The sequence below is a fragment of the Lagenorhynchus albirostris genome, chromosome 10, assembly GCF_949774975.1.
Source record: "Lagenorhynchus albirostris chromosome 10, mLagAlb1.1, whole genome shotgun sequence".
Taxonomy (NCBI): Eukaryota; Metazoa; Chordata; class Mammalia; order Artiodactyla; family Delphinidae; genus Lagenorhynchus; species Lagenorhynchus albirostris.
In genome coordinates, this window is record NC_083104.1 from 60,940,339 (window position 1) to 60,961,115 (window position 20,777).

At 36.6% G+C, this 20,777-nt stretch overlaps 1 protein-coding gene across 1 annotated transcript in view; it reads left to right on the forward strand.

Annotated features, from left to right (window-relative positions):
- Positions 1-20,777, forward strand: part of COL21A1 (collagen type XXI alpha 1 chain) — a 186,243-nt gene that overhangs the window by 40,502 nt on the left and 124,964 nt on the right. Inside the window, exon 2 of the mRNA XM_060164109.1 lies at positions 18,408-18,533. Within this exon, the coding sequence (XP_060020092.1) occupies positions 18,446-18,533 (88 nt within the window). The 5' untranslated portion in view covers positions 18,408-18,445. The remainder of the gene's footprint in view (positions 1-18,407; positions 18,534-20,777) is intronic.

Consider the following 20,777-nt stretch of genomic DNA (forward strand, 5'->3'; position numbering starts at 1 on the left):
TTCTTTTAGAATTAAGAATGATTTAGGAGTAAATTATTCAGGTTAAACCAAGTCTCTTAAACTCTCCAGGAAATTTGAATTGGTGCTGTCCTTTTCTCCAGTGTTCACTTGACCATTTTACAATCTTTGAAACTCATCAAACTTAGTTAGAAAAATCAGTAAAATAACTATTCATATAGCATCATGCTTAGAATTGCTGATGTGAGCATAAACAGTCATTGAGTTTTGATAAAAGTATAGAGGTATTTTATTAATTAGGCAGCTTTAAATTAGTTCAATTTGAAACTAGTAACTGTGAGAGGGGGGCAACTTAATGAAGAAAAATAAATTTGAATTTTCAGAGAGTGACCCACTGAAATAACATTTGTTTTAAAAAAGGGAGGATAATTACACTAATTACTATGCATATCACATATACATTTAAGCTACAGCCCTCCCAATCCCTACCCCCAATTTGGTTAATTAGTTTAGAGTAGAAACACCGCAAACTAGATGAGGGTTTTTTTCTTTTTTTGAATGGAGGTAAATACTTCAATATATTGCTTTCTTCCCTGCCATGGCTGGTGTTTGCATTACTATCACACATGCTCTGTTAGTACAATGCTGCTATTAGCCTCACCTAGGAATTTCGTGGCATATTTTTTAGTAAACTCTGGCCATTAAAAAGATTTAAAGTAAGAATAAGACAAAACAAACTGGGTTTACTATTCATCTTAGAAAATATTTAGAATAGACAATTTGTGTTCTGGATACAATTTTGTGTTGATTATATCTGTTACAAATATTTTCCCCACTGGGTGGTTTATATTGATACTTTTATTATATCTTTTTTTCTTCAAACACCTAAGAAGCTAAAGCAAAAAAAACCACCATGCTACTATCACACCCAGTGAATTTTTAAAATGGTGCATATCATCTAATACCCAGTCCATGTTCAATTTTGTCTGTCTCAAAAGTATCTGCAGTTTGTTATTTAAATCAGGATTCCAACAGAGTCCACAACTGCATTTAATTTAAGTCCCCTTACTTTTATTTTCTTGCCACTTATATATTAATTGCACAAGTTTTCACTTTCACTGATTTCATCCTCTTGGTGTCATTTAATAGATGCCTGAATTTCTTATAACTGGGCGGATACAGAGAACTGAGTAGATTCAGGTGTTACTTTTTATTTACGAAAAATGATTCACAGGGATTCCCTGGTGGTGCAGTGGTTGAGAGTCTGCCTGCCGATGCAGGGGACACGGGTTCGTGCCCCCGCCCGGGAAGATCCCACATGCCGTGGAGCGGCTGGGCCCGTGAGCCATGGCCGCTGAGCCTGTGCGTCCGGAGCCTGTGCTCCGCAGCGGGAGAGGCCACAACAGTGAGAGGCCCGCGTACCGCCAAAAAAAAAAAAAAAAATTATTCACAGATGGACATGTGCTTTTATTAGGTCATGTCTGGAGGAACATACGTCTTATTCTACTTTAATGATGCTAAGGAAGGTGAGTGGGTTCAGGTGTAGTCAAGTAATGCATCTGTCCTGATTTCCTCTCTAACCTTTCACCCAGTCATATCGGCACACCGGTGATCCTTGCCTATATCCATATTTCATTAGTGGTTGCAAAATATGATTTTCTAATTATATTCTTCTGGCATTTATCATTAACTGTTTTATTACCCTGAAGTATTATCCATGTAGGAAAAGTAGGACAAATGCTTGCTTCTTTTTATTTGTACCCTAGCAACCTCCAAAGGTGACCAATGGTTGTTTTCTGTTTTTTGTATTTATCATCATGAACTCATAGGTTTAGTAAATTGTTGTACATCAATCCATTGTAGTAACTATTATTTTTAATGATCAGACGGTTTTCTCTTTAGCTCATGGGAGCCCCTCAACTTAGCTCTTGGGTCCTTTGGATCTAATCCCAGTCGCTTTTGAGACATTCCTTGTTTTTAGAATGACAAGATTTCTCTGTCTCATGTCTCATGTCCCCCAGATCTGGAATCTGCTATTCTCCCTAAACAGCCTTGTTTCTTTTGATGGGAAATGGTATTTAGAAATCATAATTGGAGTGCTAGAGTTGCTTATTGATGATTTTCTTCATATCACTTGAACATTAATTGCTTATTTCCACCCATTTTCTTTCACCCTGGCTCCTCTTTTATCTATCCATTTATTTTCCATATATTATCCTGTATTGCTATTTAGCTTTGTAAATGCTTACATTTTATTTTCTAAGCAGGTAAACAAGGCACAGCTAGGACTGGAACTCACATTGCATGACTTGTTATCCAGCATTCTTTTTTGTGTATCATAGAAGAATTGGAAGATTAGGAAGTTGGAGAACAATTTGACCTGAGTTCCAAGATCAAAATTTTATTAGCTTTCCCTTTCTGAATGATGTCTTTGCTTTCCTGATACTTTATTGTAAAAATTAGAGCTGAGTTAAGAAAAAAAAAATGATAAAAATTAGGTTAATATATGTTAATATAAAAGGAATTTAGGGATAGGAAAAAGAGCTATATTTATAAGCACAGCATAAAATTACTAACAGAATCCAATGGGCTGATTTTAGTGGATTTGCTGGCATAGGCAAATAAAGTACACTGTACTCCATGTTCCTTGACTATTTTTTACTGGTCTCATTTCAAATGGTTACACAGACATGTATATTTTTTCATTGCTTGAATATTTAGAAGCTGCTATGACTTCTAAGGAAGAGATGGGATTTTAAACCTCTCCACCAAACTACAATAACTCTACCAAGTTACTGCCATTTCACTTTTTCTTGTGCAGCTTTAATGGACGCTATATGATGTACTCTATAAGCAGAACAAGAAAGCAGTCATCCACTCTGCAGTGTGAGAGAAAACTGTGCAAAATGTAAAATAATAGCTTCTTGGAATCCTTTAGCCTCCTGTCTATAAAATGGGGATTTATATTTACCTGTCTGGCTACCATATTAGATTTTTGTTTAGAGAAGTATGATAACAAATGTCAGTTGTTTAGTTGACCATGAATTGTTTACACAATCAAGGTGGCATTGATTAATTACATATTTTGGGGGGCATATTTTGACCTATGAAATTCCAAAAATTACATTTAGTTCTGTTGTTTTAATGACCACTCAAACGAACCAAACTTTACATACATACATATGTACATGAACCCATTCTTTTTTCTTTTTTTAACATCTTTATTGGAGTATGATTGCTTTACAATGGTGTGTTAGTTTCTGCTTTACAACAAAATGAATCAGTTATATATATACATTTGTTCCCATATCACTTCTCTCTTGCATCTCCCTCCCTCCCACCCTCCCTATCCCACCCATCCAGGCGATCACAAAGCACCGAGCTGATCTCCCTGTGCTATGCAGCTGCTTCCCACTAGCTACCTACCTTACGTTTGGTAGTGTATATATGTCCATGCCTCTCTCTTGCTTTGTCACAGCCTACCCTTCCCCTTCCCCATATCCTCAAATCCATTCCCTAGTAGGTCTGTGTCTTTATTCCTGTCTTACCCCAGGTTCTTCATGATATTTTTTTCTTAAATTCCATACATATGTGTTAGCATACGGTATTTGTCTTTCTCTTTCTGACTTACTTCATTCTGTATGACAGACTCTAGGTCTATCCACCTCATTACAAATAGCTCAATTTCGTTTCTTTTTATGGCTGAGTAATATTCCATTGTATATATGTGTCACAACTTCTTTATCCATTCATCTGATGATGGACACTTAGGTTGTTTCCACCTCTGGGCTATTGTAAATAGAGCTGCAATGAACATTTTGGTACATGACTCTTTTTGAATTATGGTTTTCTCAGGGTATATGCCCAGTAGTGAGATTGCTGGGTCATATGGTAGTTCTATTTGTAGTTTTTTAAGGAACCTCCATACTGTTCTCCACAGTGGCTGTATCAATTTACATTCCTACTAACAGTGCAAGAGGGTTCCCTTTTCTCCACACCCTCTCCAGCATTTATTTTTTCTAGATTTTTTGATGATGGCCATTCTAACTGGTGTGAGATGATATCTCATTGTAGTTTTGATTTGCGTTTCTCTAATGATTAGTGACGTTGAGCATTCTTTCATGTGTTTGTTGGAAGTCTGTATATCTTCTTTGGAGAAATGTCTATTTAGGTCTTCTGCCCATTTCTGGATTGGGTTGTTTGTTTTTTTGTTATTAAGCTGCATGAGCTGCTTATAAATTTTGGAGATTAATCCTTTGTCAGTTGCTTCATTTGCAAATATTTTCTTCCATTCTGAGGGTTGTCTTTTGGTCTTGTTAATGGTTTCCTTTGCTGTGCAAAAGCTTTGAAGTTTCATTAGGTCCCATTTGTTTATTTTTATTTCCATTTCTCTAGGAGGTGGGTCAAAAAGGATCTTGCTGTGATTTATGTCATAGAGTGTCCTGCCTATGTTTTCCTCTAAGGGTTTGATAGTTTCTGGCCTTACATTTAGGTCTTTAATCCATTTTGAGCTTATTTTTGTGTATGGTGTTAGGGAGTGATCTAATTTCATACTTTTACATGTATCTGTCCAGTTTTCCCAGCACCACTTATTGAAGAGGCTGTCCTTTCTCCACTGTACATTCCTGCCTCCTTTATCAAAGATAAGCTGACCATATGTGCGTGGGTTTATCTCTGGGCTTTCTATCCTGTTCCATTGGTCTATCTTTCTGTTTTTGTGCCAGTACCATACTGTCTTGATTACTGAAGCTTTGTAGTATAGTCTGAAGTCAGGGAGCCTGATTCCTCCAGCTCCATTTTTCGTTCTCAAGATTGCTTTGGCTATTAGGGGTCTTTTGTGTTTCCATGCAAATTGTGAAATTTTTTGTTCTAGTTCTGTGAAAAATGCCAGTGATAGATTGATGGGGATTGCATTGAATCTGTAGACTGCTTTGGGTAGTAGAGTCATTTGCACAATGCTGATTCTTCCAATCCAAGAACATGGCATATCTCTCCATCTATTTGTATCATCTTTAATTTCTTTCATCAGTGTCTTATAATTTTCTGCATACAGGTCTTTTGTCTCCTTAGGTAGGTTTATTCATAGATATTTTATTCTTTTTGTTGCAATGGTAAATGGGAGGGTTTTCTTGATTTCACTTTCAGGTTTTTCATCATTAGTGGATAGGAATGCCAGAGATTTCTGTGCATTAATTTTGTATCCTGCTACTTTACCAAATTCATTGATTAGCTCTAGCAGTTTTCTGGTAGCATCTTTAGGATTCTCTATGTATAGTATCATGTCATCTGCAAACAGTGACAACTTTACTTCTTCTTTTCCAATTTGGATTCCTTTTATTTCCTTTTCTTCTCTGATTGCTGTGGCTAAAAGTTCCAAAACTATGTTGAATAAGAGTGGTGAGTGGGCAACCTTGTCTTGTTCCTGATCTTAGTGGAAATGCTTTCAGTTTTTCACCATTGAGGATGATGTTGGATGTGGGTTTGTCATATATGGCCTCTATTATGTTGAGGAAAGTTCCCTCTATGCCTACTTTCTGCAGGGTTTTTATCATAAATGGGTGTTGAATTTTGTTGAAAGCTTTCTCTGCATCTATTGAGAGGATCATATGGTTTTTCTCCTTCAGTTTATTAATATGGTGTATCACGTTGATTGATTTGCGTATATTGAAGAATCCTTGCATTCCTGGAATAAACCCTACTTGATCATGGTGTATGATCTGTTTAATGTGCTGTTGGATTCTGTTTGCTAGTGTTTTGCTGAGGGTTTTTGCATCTATGTTCATCAGTGATATTGGCCTGTAGTTTTCTTTCTTTGTGACATCCTTGTCTGGTTTTGGTATCAGGGTGATGATGGCCACGTAGAATGAGTTTGCGAGTGTTCCTCCCTCTGCTATATTTTGGAAGAGTTTGAGAAGGATAGGTGTTAGCTCTTCTCTAAATGTTTGATAGAATTCGCCTGTGAAGCCATCTGGTCCTGGGCTTTTGTTTGTTGGAAGATTTTTATTCAGAGTTTCAATTTCAGTGCTTGTGATTGATCTGGTCATATTTCCTATTTCTTCCTGATTCAGTCTTGGCAAGTTGTGCATTTCTAAGAATTTGTTCGTTTCTTCCAGGTTGTCCATTTTATTGGCATAGAGTTGCTTGTAGTAATCTCTCATCATCTTTTGTATTTCTGTAGTGTCAGTTGTTACTTCTCCTTTTTCATTTCTAATCCTATTTATTTGAGTCTTCTCCCTTTTTTCTTGATGAGTCTGGCTAATGGTTTATCAATTTTGTTTATCTTCTCAAGGAACCAGCTTTTAGTTTTATTGATCTTTGCTATTGTTTCCTTCATTTCTTTTCATTTATTTCTGATCTGATTTTTATGATTTCTTTCCTTCTGCTAGCTTTGGGGTTTTTTTGTTCTTCTTTCTCTAATTGCTTTAGATGCAAGGTTAGGTTGTTTATTCGAGATGCTTCCTGTTTCTTAAGGTAGGATTGTATTGGTATAAACTTCCCTCTTAGAACTGCTTTTGCTGCATTCCATAGATTTTGGGTCATCGTGTCTCCATTGTCATTTGTTTCTAGGTATTTTTAAATTTCCTGTTTGATTTCTTCAGTGATCACTTCGTTATTAAGTAGTGTATTGTTTAGCCTCCACGTGTTTGTATTTTTTACAGATCTTTTCCTGTAATTGATATCTAGTCTCATAGCCTTGTGTTCGGAAAAGGTACTTGATACAATTTCAATTTTCTTAAATTTACCAAGGCTTGATTTGTGATCCAAGATATGATCTATCCTGGAGAATGTTCCATGAGCACTAGAGAAAAATGTGTATTCTGTTCTTTTTGGATGGAATGTCATATAAATATCAATTAAGTCCATCTTGTTTAACATATCATTTAAAGCTTGTGTTTCCTTATTTATTTTCATTTTGGATGATCTGTCCATGGGTGAAAGTGGGGTGTTAAATTCCCCTACTATGAATGTGTTACTGTTCATTTCCCATTTCATGGCTGTTAGTATTTGCGTTATGTATTGAGGTGCTCCTATGTTGGGTGCATAAATATTTACAGTTGTTATATCTTCTTCTTGGATTGATCCCTTGATCATTATTGATCCCTTGATCATTCTTTTTCTCTTCTAATAGTCTTTATTTTAAAGTCTATTTTGTCTGAAATGAGAATTGCTACTCCAGCTTTCGTTTGGTTTCCATTTGCATGAAATATTTTTTTCCATCCCCTCACTTTCAGTCTGTATGTGTCTCTAGGTCTGAAATGGGTCTCTTGTAGACAGTAAATATATGGGTCTTGTTTTTGTATCCATTCAGCCAATTGTGTCTTTTGGTGGGAGCATTTAGTCCATTTACATTTAAGGTAATTATTGATATGTATGTTCCTATTTCCATTTTCTTAATTGTTTTGGGTTCGTTATTGTAGGTCTTTTCCTTCTCTCGTGTTTCTTGCCTAGAGAAGTTCCTTTAGCAGTTGTTGTAAAGCTGGTTTGGTGGTGCTGAACTCTCTCAGCTTTTGTTGTCTGTAAAGGTTTTAATTTCTCCATCAAATCTGAACGAGATCCTGGATGGGTAGACTAATCTTGGCTGCAGGTTTTTCTCCTTCATCACTTTAAATATGTCCTGCTAGTCCCTTCTGGCTTTCAGAGTTTCTGCTGAAAGATCAGCTGTTAACCTTATGGGGATTCCCTTGTGTGTTATTTGTCCCTTGCTGCTTTTAATATGTTTTCTTTGTATTTAATTTTTGACAGTTTGATTAATATGTGTCTTGGCATATTTCTCCTTGGATTTATCCTGTATGGGACTCTCTGTGCTTCCTCTACTTGATTAACTATTTCCTTTCCCATATTAGGGAGGTTTTCAACTATAATCACTTCAAATATTTTCTCAGTCCCTTTCTTTTTCTCTTCTTCTTCTGGAACCCCTATAATTCGAATGTTGGTGCGTTTAATGTTGTCCCAGAGGTCTCTGAGACTGTTCTCCATTCTTTTCCTTCTTTTTTCTTTATTCTGCTCTGCAGTAGTTATTTCCACTATTTTATCTTCCAGGTCACTTTTCCGTTCTTCTGCCTCAGTTATTCTGCTATTGATCCCATCTAGAGTAGTTTTAATTTCATTTATTGTGTTGATCATCATTGCTTGTTCCATCTTTAGTTCTTCTAGGTCCTTGTTAAATGTTTCTTGCATTTTCTCTGTTCTATTTCCAAGATTTTGGATCATCTTTACTATGATTATTCTGAATTATTTTTCAGGTAGACTGCCTATTTCCTCTTCATTTGTTAGGTCTGGTGGGTTTTTATCTTGCTCCTTCATCTGCTGTGTGTTTTTCTGTCTTCTCATTTTGCTTATCTTACTGTGTTTGGGGTCTCCTTTTTGGAGGCTGCAGGTTCGTAGTTCCTGTTGTTTTTGGTGTCTGTCCCCAGTGGCTAAGCTTGGTTCAGTGCGTTGTGTAGGCTTCCTGCTGGAGGAAACTAGTGCCTGTGTTCTGGTGGATAAAGCTGGAACTTGTCTTTCTGGTGGGCAGGTCCATGTCTGGTGGTGTGTTTTCGGGGGTCTGTGGACTTATTATGATTTTAGGCAGCCTCTCTGCTAATGGGTGGAGTTGTGTTCCTGTCTTACTAGTTGTTTGGCATAGGATGTTCAGCACTGTAGCTTGCTGGTCGTTGAGTGAAGCTGGGTGCTTGTGTTGAGATGGAGATCTCTGGGAGATTTTCGCCATTTGATATTCTGTGGAGCTGGGAGGTCTCTTGTGAACCAGTGTCCTGAAGTTGGCTCTCCCACCTCAGAGGCACAGCACTGACTCCTGGCTGCAGCACCAAGAGCCTTTCATCCACATGGCTCAGAATAAAAGGTAGAAAAAGTAGAAAGAAAGAATTAGTAGAAATAGAAAGAAAGAAAGAAAGAAAGAAAGGAGGGAGGGAAGGAGGGAGGAAGGAAGGAAGGATGGAGGGAAGGAAGAAAAAAAGAAAGAAAGAAGATAAAGTAAAATAAAATAAAGTAAGATAAAATATAATAAAGTTATTAAAATAAAAATATAATTATTAAGAGAAAAAAATTTAAAAAACGGACGGACAGAGCCCTAGGACAAACAGTGGAAGCAAAGCTCTACAGACAAAAATCTCAGATAGAAGCATGCACATACACACTCACAAAAAGAGGAAAAGGGGAAAGTATCATAAATCTTGCTCTCAAAGTCCACCTCCTCAATTTTTGATGATTCATTGTCTAAAGGAGGGAAGGAAAGAAAGAACAAAGATAAAGTAAAATAAAATAAAGTTATTAAAATAAAAAGTAATTATTAAGAAAAAAAATTAAAAAAAAACAAAAACGGACAGAGAGAACCCCCGGACAAATGGTGGAAGCAAAGCTATACAGACAAAATCTCACACAGAAGCATACACATACACACTCATAAAAAAATGAAAAGGGGAAAAAAATCATAAATCTTGCTCTCAAAGCCCACCTCCTTAATTTGGGATGATTCGTTGTCTATTCGTGTATTCCACAGATGCAGGGTACATCAGATTGATTGTGGAGCTTTAATCCTCTGTTTCTGAGGCTGCTAGGAGAGATTTCCCTTTCTCTTCTTTGTTCTCACAGCTCCCAGGGGCTCAGCTTTGGATTTGGCCCCGCCTCTGCGTGTAGGTCGTCGGAGGGCTTCTGTTCTTCGCTCAGACAGGACGGGGTTAAAGGATCAGCTGACTCGGGGGCTTTAGCTCACTCAGGCGGGGGGGGAGGGAGGGGCACAGAGTGCGCGGTGATCCTACAGTGGCAGAGGCCGGCGTGACGTTGCACCAGCCTGAAGCGCGCCATGCGTTCTCCCAGGGGAGTTGTCCCTGGTTCCCGGGACCCTGGCAGTGGCGGGCTGCACAGGCTCTCCGGAAGGGGGGTGTGGATAGTGACCTGTGCTGGCACACAGGCTTCTTGGTGGCGGCAGTAGCAGCCTTAGCGTCTCATGCCTGTCTCGGGTCCGCGCTTTTAGTCGCGACTCAGGCCCGTCTCTGGAGCTCCTTTAAGCAGCACTCTTAATCCCCTCTCCTCGCGCACCAGGAAACAAAGAGGGAAGAAAAAGTCTCTTGCCTCTTTGACAGGTCCAGACCTTTACCTGGACTCCCTTCCGGCCAGCCGTGGTGCACTAACCCCCCCGCAGGCTGTGTTCACACCGCCAACCCCAGTCCTCTCCCTGCGCTCCGACCAAAGCCCGAGCCTCAGCTCCCAGCCCCGCCCGCCCCGGCCGGTGAGCAGACAAGCCTCTCGGGCTGCTCAGTGCCGGTCGGCACCGATCCTCTGTGCGGGAATCTCTCCTCTTTGCCCCCTGCACCCCTGTTGCTGTGTTCTCCTCCGCGGCCCTGAAGCTTTCCCCCTCCGTCACCCGCAGTCTCCGCCCGTGAGGGGGCTTCCTAATGTATGGAAACCTTTCCTCCTTCACAGCTCCCTCCCACTGGTGCATGTCCGGTCCCTATCCTTTTGTCTCTGTTTTTTCTTTTTTCTTTTGCCCTACCCAGGTACGTGGGGGGTTTCTTGCCTTTTGGGAGTTCTGAGGTATTCTGCCAGCGTTCAGTAGGTGTTCTGTAGGAGTTGTTCCACGTGTAGATATATTTCTGGTGTATCTGTGCGGAGGAAGGTGATCTCCGCGTCTTACTCTTCCGCCATCTTCCTGGAAGACTCCATGAACCCATTCTTAATTCTTTCACTGGTTTGCCAGCATTTTGCCTTTCTCAATTCTACCTGTCCCAATTGATGCTTCCTCCTACCACCTTAATGTTAAAAATATAGAACACAATAGGTGTGTGTGTGTGTGTGTGTGTGTGTGTGTGTGTGTGCGTAAAAATATGAGGACCAGAATTTCAGTTTCCCCACCTTTTCCTATTTTACAATTTAGTTCAAAGACAGAGCATATAAAGAAGCATGAGTATTAGTGTCTCAAGAGGGGTCTATTTTTAGTCTTCAAATTTACTTGAAGGTTTTACAACCAAGCTCAGCAAACACATTTTCAGATGGCATTTTTCCTGACAGTCCTTCGTTTTCAAAGCTTTTATGCATTCCTGGTGGCTCCTCACGTGAATTCCCATGCCTTTCCAGCCAGTGGACCCAATGAAAGATGCATTCATTGCAAGGAGACAAGGAAGTTGCTTTCATTTGTACCCACTGTTCTCAGAAATTGACTTACAAGTATTTATTTTGATTTTAATAAAATATTAGTGACAGTGGCAGTGGAATATGATATGACAGATAAATTTAGGATATGGAAGAGAGATGAAAATTAAAAGAGGATAATTATCAATTGATCTCGTTTCTCTGAGAAACCACTAATTCTTAAATTTTAGATAGCTCTTTGATTTTGAAAGTGGGATGCTCTACTCAATGTGAAAACCTCATCATGATGCACAACTGCTTCACATCCTCCATGGATTCACTTTGCATTTAAGGGAAACAGTTCAAAATGTAACATACCTCATGGGGTCCTGCTACCTCCCTGCAGCTCCTGCCCTTCCTCCTCTTCCTCCCTCACTCCTTCACTGACCTTCCTTCTGTTCCTAGAACAAGCAAACTTGCTCCATCCACAGAGGAAAGTTTGGTTCCCAGTTCCTGGCAAGGATGGCTCCTTCACATTCCTTCAAGTGTCAGCTCACAGGTCATCCTTTCAGATGCCTTCTCTGAGCTCCAAATTGAAAGCAGCTCTTCCTCTGCTCCTGGCCCAAGTTTACATTATTGTTTTCATTACTTTATAGCATCCACTACTATCTGAAATGATCTCACTCAATCATATATTTAAAACCTGGCACATAAACTCCATGAAAGCAGATTCCTTATCTAGCTTATCTGGGTCACTTCTGAATTCCCAGCACCTAAAAGAGTATCTATCACATAATAGGTACTTGATAAATGTTTGTCATTGAATGAATACAGTGGAAAGAATTCTGGAGTGAGAGAACCTGAGTGTAAGTTGTGAGTCTGTTTCTTAGAGGCAAGCCGTGTTCTCTAAGTCAGCCTTATTTTCCTCAAACACTTGCTGAGATTAAATGACATAATGTTGTCTCACACACTGTACATTGTAAATGTTCCTTATCACAATAATCCTATGAGGCTGTAGAATATGGATTATTGTCTCTGTAGTTGAAAGGAAGATTACAGATCACCAGTTTCATCTCCTTTTTTTTGAACACTAGAACACTATAAGAAAGATATGAAATTATAGTGGGTTGGGAGCAGTGTTAAATCTATAATCTGGATTGCCTGGTGGATGGATAGTTAGTCTAGTATACATTCCTCATTAGCAGGTGAGCTCAGTTTAAATTCCTACATTCCTACATTTTGTTAAAAGTAATTTCCTTTTTCGTTATCCACGAAGAGCTCTTTATTTAGCATTAAAAAGTTAAAATTTTCCAAAACAGAATTTTCTATGTTGAAAAATGGCATATGTTCCTATATTCCTTAGAGGCCTTCATTCAAATGAACGAGCTTAGGTGGTAAACCAAACCTACTGAATCAGAATGTGCATTTTAATGAATTTCTAACAGATTTGTATACATATTAACATTTGAAAATTGGGGATGCTAAGGTTGCCTGACTACTCTCTGAGTAGCCAATCTTTAGAAATTTTTGATTGTAGAGATTCTCTGACTTATGCTTTCCTATTTGGGGTTGCTAACTTACTTCTCTACTGGGGGAATAGGAGTTTTTTTTTTTTCTTTTCTTATCATTTCTGCATTGCCTTATACCAGAATTTCTAGAACTTTGGTGGACATTAGCCTATGGGAAGCTTTTTACTTTATTTTATTTTAAATGTTTGGCCCTTTCCTTGCCCTGCAATCTGAAGCTAATGGGTAGGGCTAAGGCATCCATATGTTTAACAAGCTCCCCAGGTGATTAAAGTAAATGGTAAAACTTGATATGCCTCCGTTTATATGCATCGTGCATAAGCATATGTACAATTAAATAGCCGTAAAATATATTTATGAAGTATATGAGTTATGTTTCAGTGGTGAGGTAACATGGTGGCAGTATTTATTTAATGCCCTTTTCATATGGTCTACATTAATGATATAGAATAGAATACAATCTAGAATATAATACAAGTAAACAATTCACTTTAGCCCAAGGATTATGAAGGAATTAGATACTATATAGAAATAATGAGGATATTTTTTGTAGAGGAGCAGAATAACTTAATTTTGAGGCTTTTGGGGAGGAAATTAGTCAGTATTTATTAGTACACATAGTTGCCATAAAACAGTACATCCTGGTGATGACTCATCAAAAATGCTTCTCACTGACATCTTTTGACCTTTATAGCTCTTTGTCCAGAGGGCCAGCCTAATTTAAAAACTGACAATGATGATTTTGGACTTACTGTTTTTCACTGAGATATAAATTATATACAACAGTTTATATAGTTTTTAAGCCTTCAGCCTAATGGCCTTAGACAAATTTATGCACCAATATCATCACTGCAAATGTAGACTATTTCTAACACCCAATAAGTTTATTTGTGCCACGTTCCAGTTGACTTCTCCCATCAAGAGCAAATATTTCCTGATTTCTAACACTGCAGATTAGTTTTCTATCTTGGGACTCTGTATACCTGAAATCATGCTTTGTGTATTCTTTTGTGTTTGGCTCCTTTCATTAAATGGAATGTATTTAAAGTTATTCATGTTGTTGGGTATAAAGAAAGTTTGTTATTTTTTTGTTGCTCTCTTCCATTATGTGAATATAACCACACAACTTGTTTATCCAATATTTTTCTGTGGATAGCATTTGAATTATTTTTAGTTTGGAGTTATTATGAATAAAACTACTATAAACACTGTTAAAGTTTTTTTGTTGGCACATGTTTTCATTTCTCTAGGTTATATACTTAGCAGAAGGATTACTAGTCATAGTTTAATTTTGTAAGAAACTGAACCTAACACTTCTCTGAAGGGGTTACATCATTTTTCACTCTGACCAAAAATGTATGAGTTCCAATTTCTCCACATAGCCTCATAAACATTTGATACTGTTTTAGCCATTTTAATTTTAATTAATTTTGGCCATTTTAGTGGGTGTGAAATGATCTTATTGTGGTTTTAGCATACACTTCTCTGATGACTAATGATGAGGACCATTTAATATGCTTATTGGCCATTTCTGTATTTCCTTAAGTAATAATTTAAAAAGTCTGTTGAAGACCTTTACTCATTTAAAAAACTGGATTGTTTTCTTTTTTATTGTTGATTTGTAGGAGTATTAAAAATATATAATCTTTATGAGAGTCATTTTTGTAAGTATTTTATTCTGAATATTGACTTGTTTTCTTAATGGTATCTTTTAATTTTGGTGAAATCTAATGTGTATCTATTTTTAAAGTTGATAGTGTTTTTTGTGTCCTAAGAAATTTTGCCTAATCCCAAGGTTGTGAAATAGTCTCATGTTTTCTTCTAGAAGCCTTATAGTTTTAGCTTTTATACTTAGATATATGCTTCATCTAATTTTTGCATATGGAATGAGATGGGGTCAAGGTTAATTTTATTGTTTATCCCGTTGATCCAGCACCATTTACTGAATTTCCTTTCCTATTCAATTACCTTGACACTTTTATTGCAAATCAACTGACCATGTAAGTGTGGGTCTATTTCTGAACTCTATTGTGTTCCATTTAATATATTTATCCCTACACAAATACACACTTTCTTGATTCCTGTAGCTAGATGACTGTAAGTCAAAATCAGATAGTATAAAGTCTCTCACTTAGTTCTCCTCAATCATGTTTGTTTTTTATGCAGATTGTTCTTCTTCATTGAAGATTGTTCTTCTAATTCAAAATCAGTTGCATTTTATAAGAATTTTAGAATGAGTTTGTCAGTTTCTTTTAGAAATCTGCTGGGATTTTGATTAGGATTGTGTTGAATCCTTAGATCAATTTGAGGATAAAGAGGGAACCAATATTGAGTCTTTTAACCCATGAATATAGATTTCTCCACTTATTTGCTTTCTTTAATTTCTCTCAACAATGCATTACATATTTTAGTGTAGAGGTCTTTCACATTTTTCATTCACTTTATTTCTAAGTTTATGATGCTTTGGTACTATTGAATATATTATATCCCCCCCACCATTTTGTTGCTATTATATAGAAACACTTAAAAAAAAAAAAACTATTAACCTTGTGTCCTGTGACCTTGCTAAATTCACTTATTAGTTCTAATAGTGTTTTGGTAGATTTCAAATTTCTATGTAGATAATCATGTTGTCTGTAAATAATTACAGTTTTATTTCTTCCTTTATAGTCTTTATTTCTTATTTTGAATATGGCACTGTCTAGGACTTCCTGTACATTTTTGAATAGAAGTGATGTGAGAATATATCCTTAACTTTTTACTGATTTGGGGGAAAAAGCATTCAGTCTTTTACCACTTAATGTGATCTAAGCTGTAGACTTTTCATAGCATTTTATTTTGGCCTCATACTAAAAGTCGAGAAGAGTTCCCTCTTCTTCTATTTTCATTTAATGTTATTTCATAAAAATGTTTGATTATTATTTTTTTCCTTAAATGTTTGTAGAAATTACTGGTGAAACTATCTGGCACTGGAATTTTCTTTGTGGGAAAATTTTTGGTTAAAAATTCTATTTCTTTAATAATTTCAGTTTAGACCAGTTTCAATAAATAGTGTATCTTAAGACTTTGTCCATTTCATCTGTCTACTTATTATCCTTTTAAGGTCTGTAGGCTCTGTAGTGGAATCTCCTGTTTCAATATTGACTTAGGTAATTTATGTTTTCTGTCTTATTTCTTGATTATTCTTGCTAGGATTTATAAGCATATTTATTTGTTCAAAGAATTAACTCTTTAATTTTATTGTTTTTCAATTTTCTAACTCATTGATTATAATTTTTGTTCTTTTTTTCTTCTTCTTTTTACTCTTTAGTTTTAATTTGTTGTTCTTTCTCTATTTTCTTAAGGTGGAAGCCTAAATATTGATTTTTCATTTTTCTTCTTTTCTAGTATATGGTTTTAAAGCCAAAATTTTTCTCTTAGTAGTGCTTTAGCTGTATCATAAAATTTTGATTTTTTAAAACAATTATTGATCAGTTGAAATATTTAAAAATTTCCCCTCTGATATTTTTTTAAATCATAGATTATTTAGAAGTATATTGGTTAATTCCAAGGATTTTGGGATTTTCTTCCTTTTCTAATTAATACCATTTAGGTCAAAGAACATAATCTGCATGATTTCATTTCTTTGGAATTTGAATCTTGTTTTTTCTCCAGCATATGGTCTATTTTGATGACTTTCATATGCATTACAAAAGAATATATATTCTGCTGTTGTTAGGTGGAGCATTCTATGAATTGTCAACTAGGTGAAGTTGGATGATAAAGTTTTTCAAACCTCTGCACTGTTACTAAATTTTTTTTATCTACTTCAAAAATCATTGAAAAGTGGATGTTTAAAATCTCACATTATGATTTGAATTTGTCTATTTCTTTAGTTTTTTCCCCATTTTTTCTTCAGGAATTCTGAAGCTTTATTATTAGATATCTACATATTTAGGATTTTTATATCTTTCTGATCCATTGCCTATTTTATTACCATGAAATTTCCATCTAAAATTCTTATTGTTGTTCCTCCATATGTCGTGTGTCTTTTTTTCTCTGGTTTGTTTTAAGAATTTACTCTTTTATTTTGACTTTCAACTGATTATGATATACCTAGGTATGACTTACTTTGTATTTTGCTTAGGGTGTGTTTGATCTGATTGTTGGTAGCTTTTGTCAATTTGGAAAATTCTTGGCCATTATATTTAAAAATATTTCTTCATTCACTTTCTCCTTTCCATCTGAGAAGCTAAATCAAGACTACTTGATACAGTCCCACAGATTTCAGATGCTATGTTCCTTTTGTTTCTCACCCCTCTTCCCCTGACTTGGGTTTCATTTTGGATACTTTCTATTGACTTATCTTCAAGTTTACTGATCTTTCCCTCTGACGTATGCATGCTCACTGCATGATTTCTTTTTTGATATATATTTTCATTGCAAGCATTTCACTTGTATCTTTTTTAAAATAGTTTCCATCCTTCTTTTGAAATTTCACATATTTTTGCAATTGTTGTCCATCTTATTCATTAGATCCTTTAACATGTTCATCATAGCCTTTTTATAAACCCTGCTTAATACTTCTGACATTTAGATAATCTCTGGATCTGCTTATATTGAGTGTTTTTCTCCTGATCAGACATAAAACTTTGTTTCTTCTCATATTTTGGGAGACCCTTGGGAGATTTCTCTCAGCTTATCAGGTGTCCAGCTTTTTGTATTTGAGTTCTGTTTTTCTCTTTTGTCCTTTCTGCTTTTTGAGATATGTCTCTCCACTGTAGTGAAGGACTGGAGTACCTTGGAGGGACTTTTCTCAGTTCTGTGGCTTCTCCCCTAACCCTCAGCAAGACAAGGATTTGTATTTGAGGAATTCCCTGGGGACTTGAACAGGGAGAGGGAAGGAGAGGATCTCTCTAGACTGTTTTATACTGCTTTCAATATACTCTGTATTACTTGTCTATTCCGTGTACCCAGTTAAGGCTCCTGGGGAAGAACTGCTGGCTAGGGGCATCCTTGCTCTGAGGCTGGGACCCCTTGGGATTCTAATATGTTACTCCAGCTTTGACTGGTTGCTTCTGTACTGTAGCAAATTCTTCCTCCTCCTGAACAGGGTTCCCTTTCTATTAGGGACAAAAGCAGCCTTGAATCTTTTCTGTCCTATAAAGTATTAATAACTTTTGGAATTTAGCTCTTTTAGGTTTCTTTAAACCCTGTCTTTTCTGCTGGGTTTTAAAAGCCTATAGTTTTGTAGTTTATTTGACATGTTCTCATTGTTGAGAGTGACAGTCTTTGGCAATGTTCCACATTCTAACCAGGAGTGAAGTCCTTGGACTAACTTAGAAAACATATTAGTCTCACAACTGAGTGTTGGTGAATTAAATAAAATAGATCTTAATGTTTATAATACAGCCCATTAAAAAAATTAAATCCTATTATTCAGCTTTATCCTATAGATATTTTTTACCAGATACCCTTTGAGTGTTTCTTAAATGCAAATACACATTTAAAAGAAGGATATGTGCTACCACTGAGATAATAAAAAGAATGTGATAGCCCTCTGCAGGCTATGCTAAAAGGGGAATTCTAGTAAATATTATGAGCAAAACTTAAAGTTTTAGAAAAGTTTTTGCTTTTCCAAGATGATTATGAATTAGAAACTTATCACGTTCATCCTCAGCTCCCATTCATTGTTGTCTTGTATTATATATTTGAAATGTGGTTATTTTGGGCACATAAGTTAATTTTAAGGTTAGCAAAAATTAACTGTGCTTTGACTGGGTATTGCAATTTAAAAATTCAAACTTATGATTGTTAGGTATTTGTCTTATTTTTCTAATATATTTAACTTTCTTTTTATTTTCTCTTTCTTTTTAGGAATCCTAAAACCAAAACATTAGAACAAAAACAGAAACATGGCTCACCATATTACATTTCTTTGGATAATTTTGATCCTGCTTCTTCAGAATTCTGTATTAGCTGAAGATGGGGAAATAAGATCAAGTAAGAACTATCAGCATTGTCTTTTTGTTATCAACATATTAATTATGGAAATCAAATTAGAGGAGCTCTAGCAATGGCTTTAAGGATCTTATTCTTATTGTCTTTGATGCTGTGATTCCCTAAAATGAATGAATTGCTATGTTACACATTAACTAGGAGGAAAAGCTATCAGAAGTCATTTTGAGAAAATTCTATGGTAATAGTGCATTTTATTGACCCAGGCTTTGGAATAAACACTCTGGTATTGAGTCCATGTTCAGCCATTTATATAAGCTTCATAATATGGTGATAAAGAAAGTACCTCCTTCACTGGATGGCTATCAGGACCATCCTATGAGCTTATCTCATAAAGATAATAAGATAATGCATATAAATGACTTAGCATGGTGACATTCAGTAAGTGGTGACTGTTATTCTGATTGCCTGTAGGAAAGCTTGCATGAGAGAAGTAGGCCATCCTACTTTTAAAAAGACACTTTTAAAAAGATAGCCTACTTCTTTTTAAAAGTGTGCTTATATGCATATTTTAAAACTCATAAACATAAACCCCCTAACTATAAATGAATTATGGTTTCTCTAACAGTTAAATCAGATGATTTGACAATTTGATTCAACTTGGCTTAAAATTAAAAAAAATAATATTTAATGTTTGCATAACCCTTTTATTGTTTAATCCACCCAAGCACCTTATGGGGTAGATACTCTTTGATTTTTGAGTGGGAAAAGAGATGCATAAAATGTATGGGCCTTGCATAGTGTCATACATCTGGTTGGAGCTGTAACTAGTATTTGAACACTTCTTTTCATCCTCAGTGCATTCCCTTCCTATGACACTGGTGATTCACCTCTCTGAGGAGGAGGTTTCTTGGAGTGGTATTTTGTCTGCAATTTATAAATGGCAGTACTTGCTTTTGTGTCCATGCTCTTGGCTAACCTTGCAGTTATGAAATATATGCCCCATGGCTCTGGAAAGGGGTAGAAAGGGCCAAGAATAACCCTGTAAGAATTTCTAACCACTGAATCGAGTGACACACAAACACTCGCAGGTCCAGGCAATAACGAGCCTCATAGCATCGAGGAAGGGCAACCTCGAAGAGTCCTGCAAACACAACCTTCCTGTCCTTTTGTCTCTCTCACGAAACCCCAATAAAAGCATAACCCTGTCATCCCTGTTCAGCTTCCAAAAATAACAGGAAAACTTCATTCCCTTGGGTTAGAAAATATGCATTTGGGCAGAATCCCATTTTTGCCGTCCCTACCCTGGCGTCTGGCAGTGGTCACCATGACAGAGGTTGTTGGAATAGTGTCCCTCACACCCCCTGCACTGAGACACCATCTGCCATATAGCATCTTAAGATGGTGTCATAATCACAGTTATATTTGTGAGACAAACCCATGTTTTGGCAATTTTTTTTCCTGGGGGGGTTATCTTCTTGACTGTGTTACATGTTCACCTGACAATGGTGTTTACTTCTGCTAGTTACTGTGATAGGTGAGTTGAGATAATGGTGAAACTGAGGCCTCTTCATAGGAGCTTTGTCATCATCCCAAATATGCAAGTGGACAAAGATAAGGAAAAGAATGGAAAGGAAGGAGAGGAAAGGAGGAAGTGAGGAAGCTGAAGAGAGGGAGAGATTGGTTGATTGATTGATTTACTCCAAGGAGTTGCAGAAATACTAATTGTCACCAAACATTTTTTTCTCCGATACTGATCCTTGCAATTATAATATCTTATTTGCAATATATACAGAAAATAAACCATCCTTATTATAACTTTAAATTGGGCATCCAAACACTACTTAAGGGAGACCGTTAACCTGAGTAAAACCACAGGATGTAAAATTTGCTATCTCATTACCGTGACTCACCTCATCCTCTTCTAACTCATCATGTCCAAGGACATGGATGGGATCCTTGTCCCATGTAGTATTTTGGCTGCTTTGAGCGCAGAAGTTAGAGAAGAAGGCAGCAAGTACAGCTGTTCCTTCCTGTTGGCCACTTCAAACTGATAGAGATAGAGTAGGATAATTAAATAGTCAGTTTAGAAATCCCACTAGGGGATTAAAGACAGAAAGGGAATTTTAAGGGAGTTTGGGAGACCTTTGTAAGCTAATGACCACTCAAGAAAAGAATCCAGTAACCTAGCAACAATCTACCCTACCTTGAAGGAAGACCAGGTGCATCCAAGTGCCAGGCACACTCAAGCCACAAACCCTGATAGTTAAAATACTAGACAATAGATAT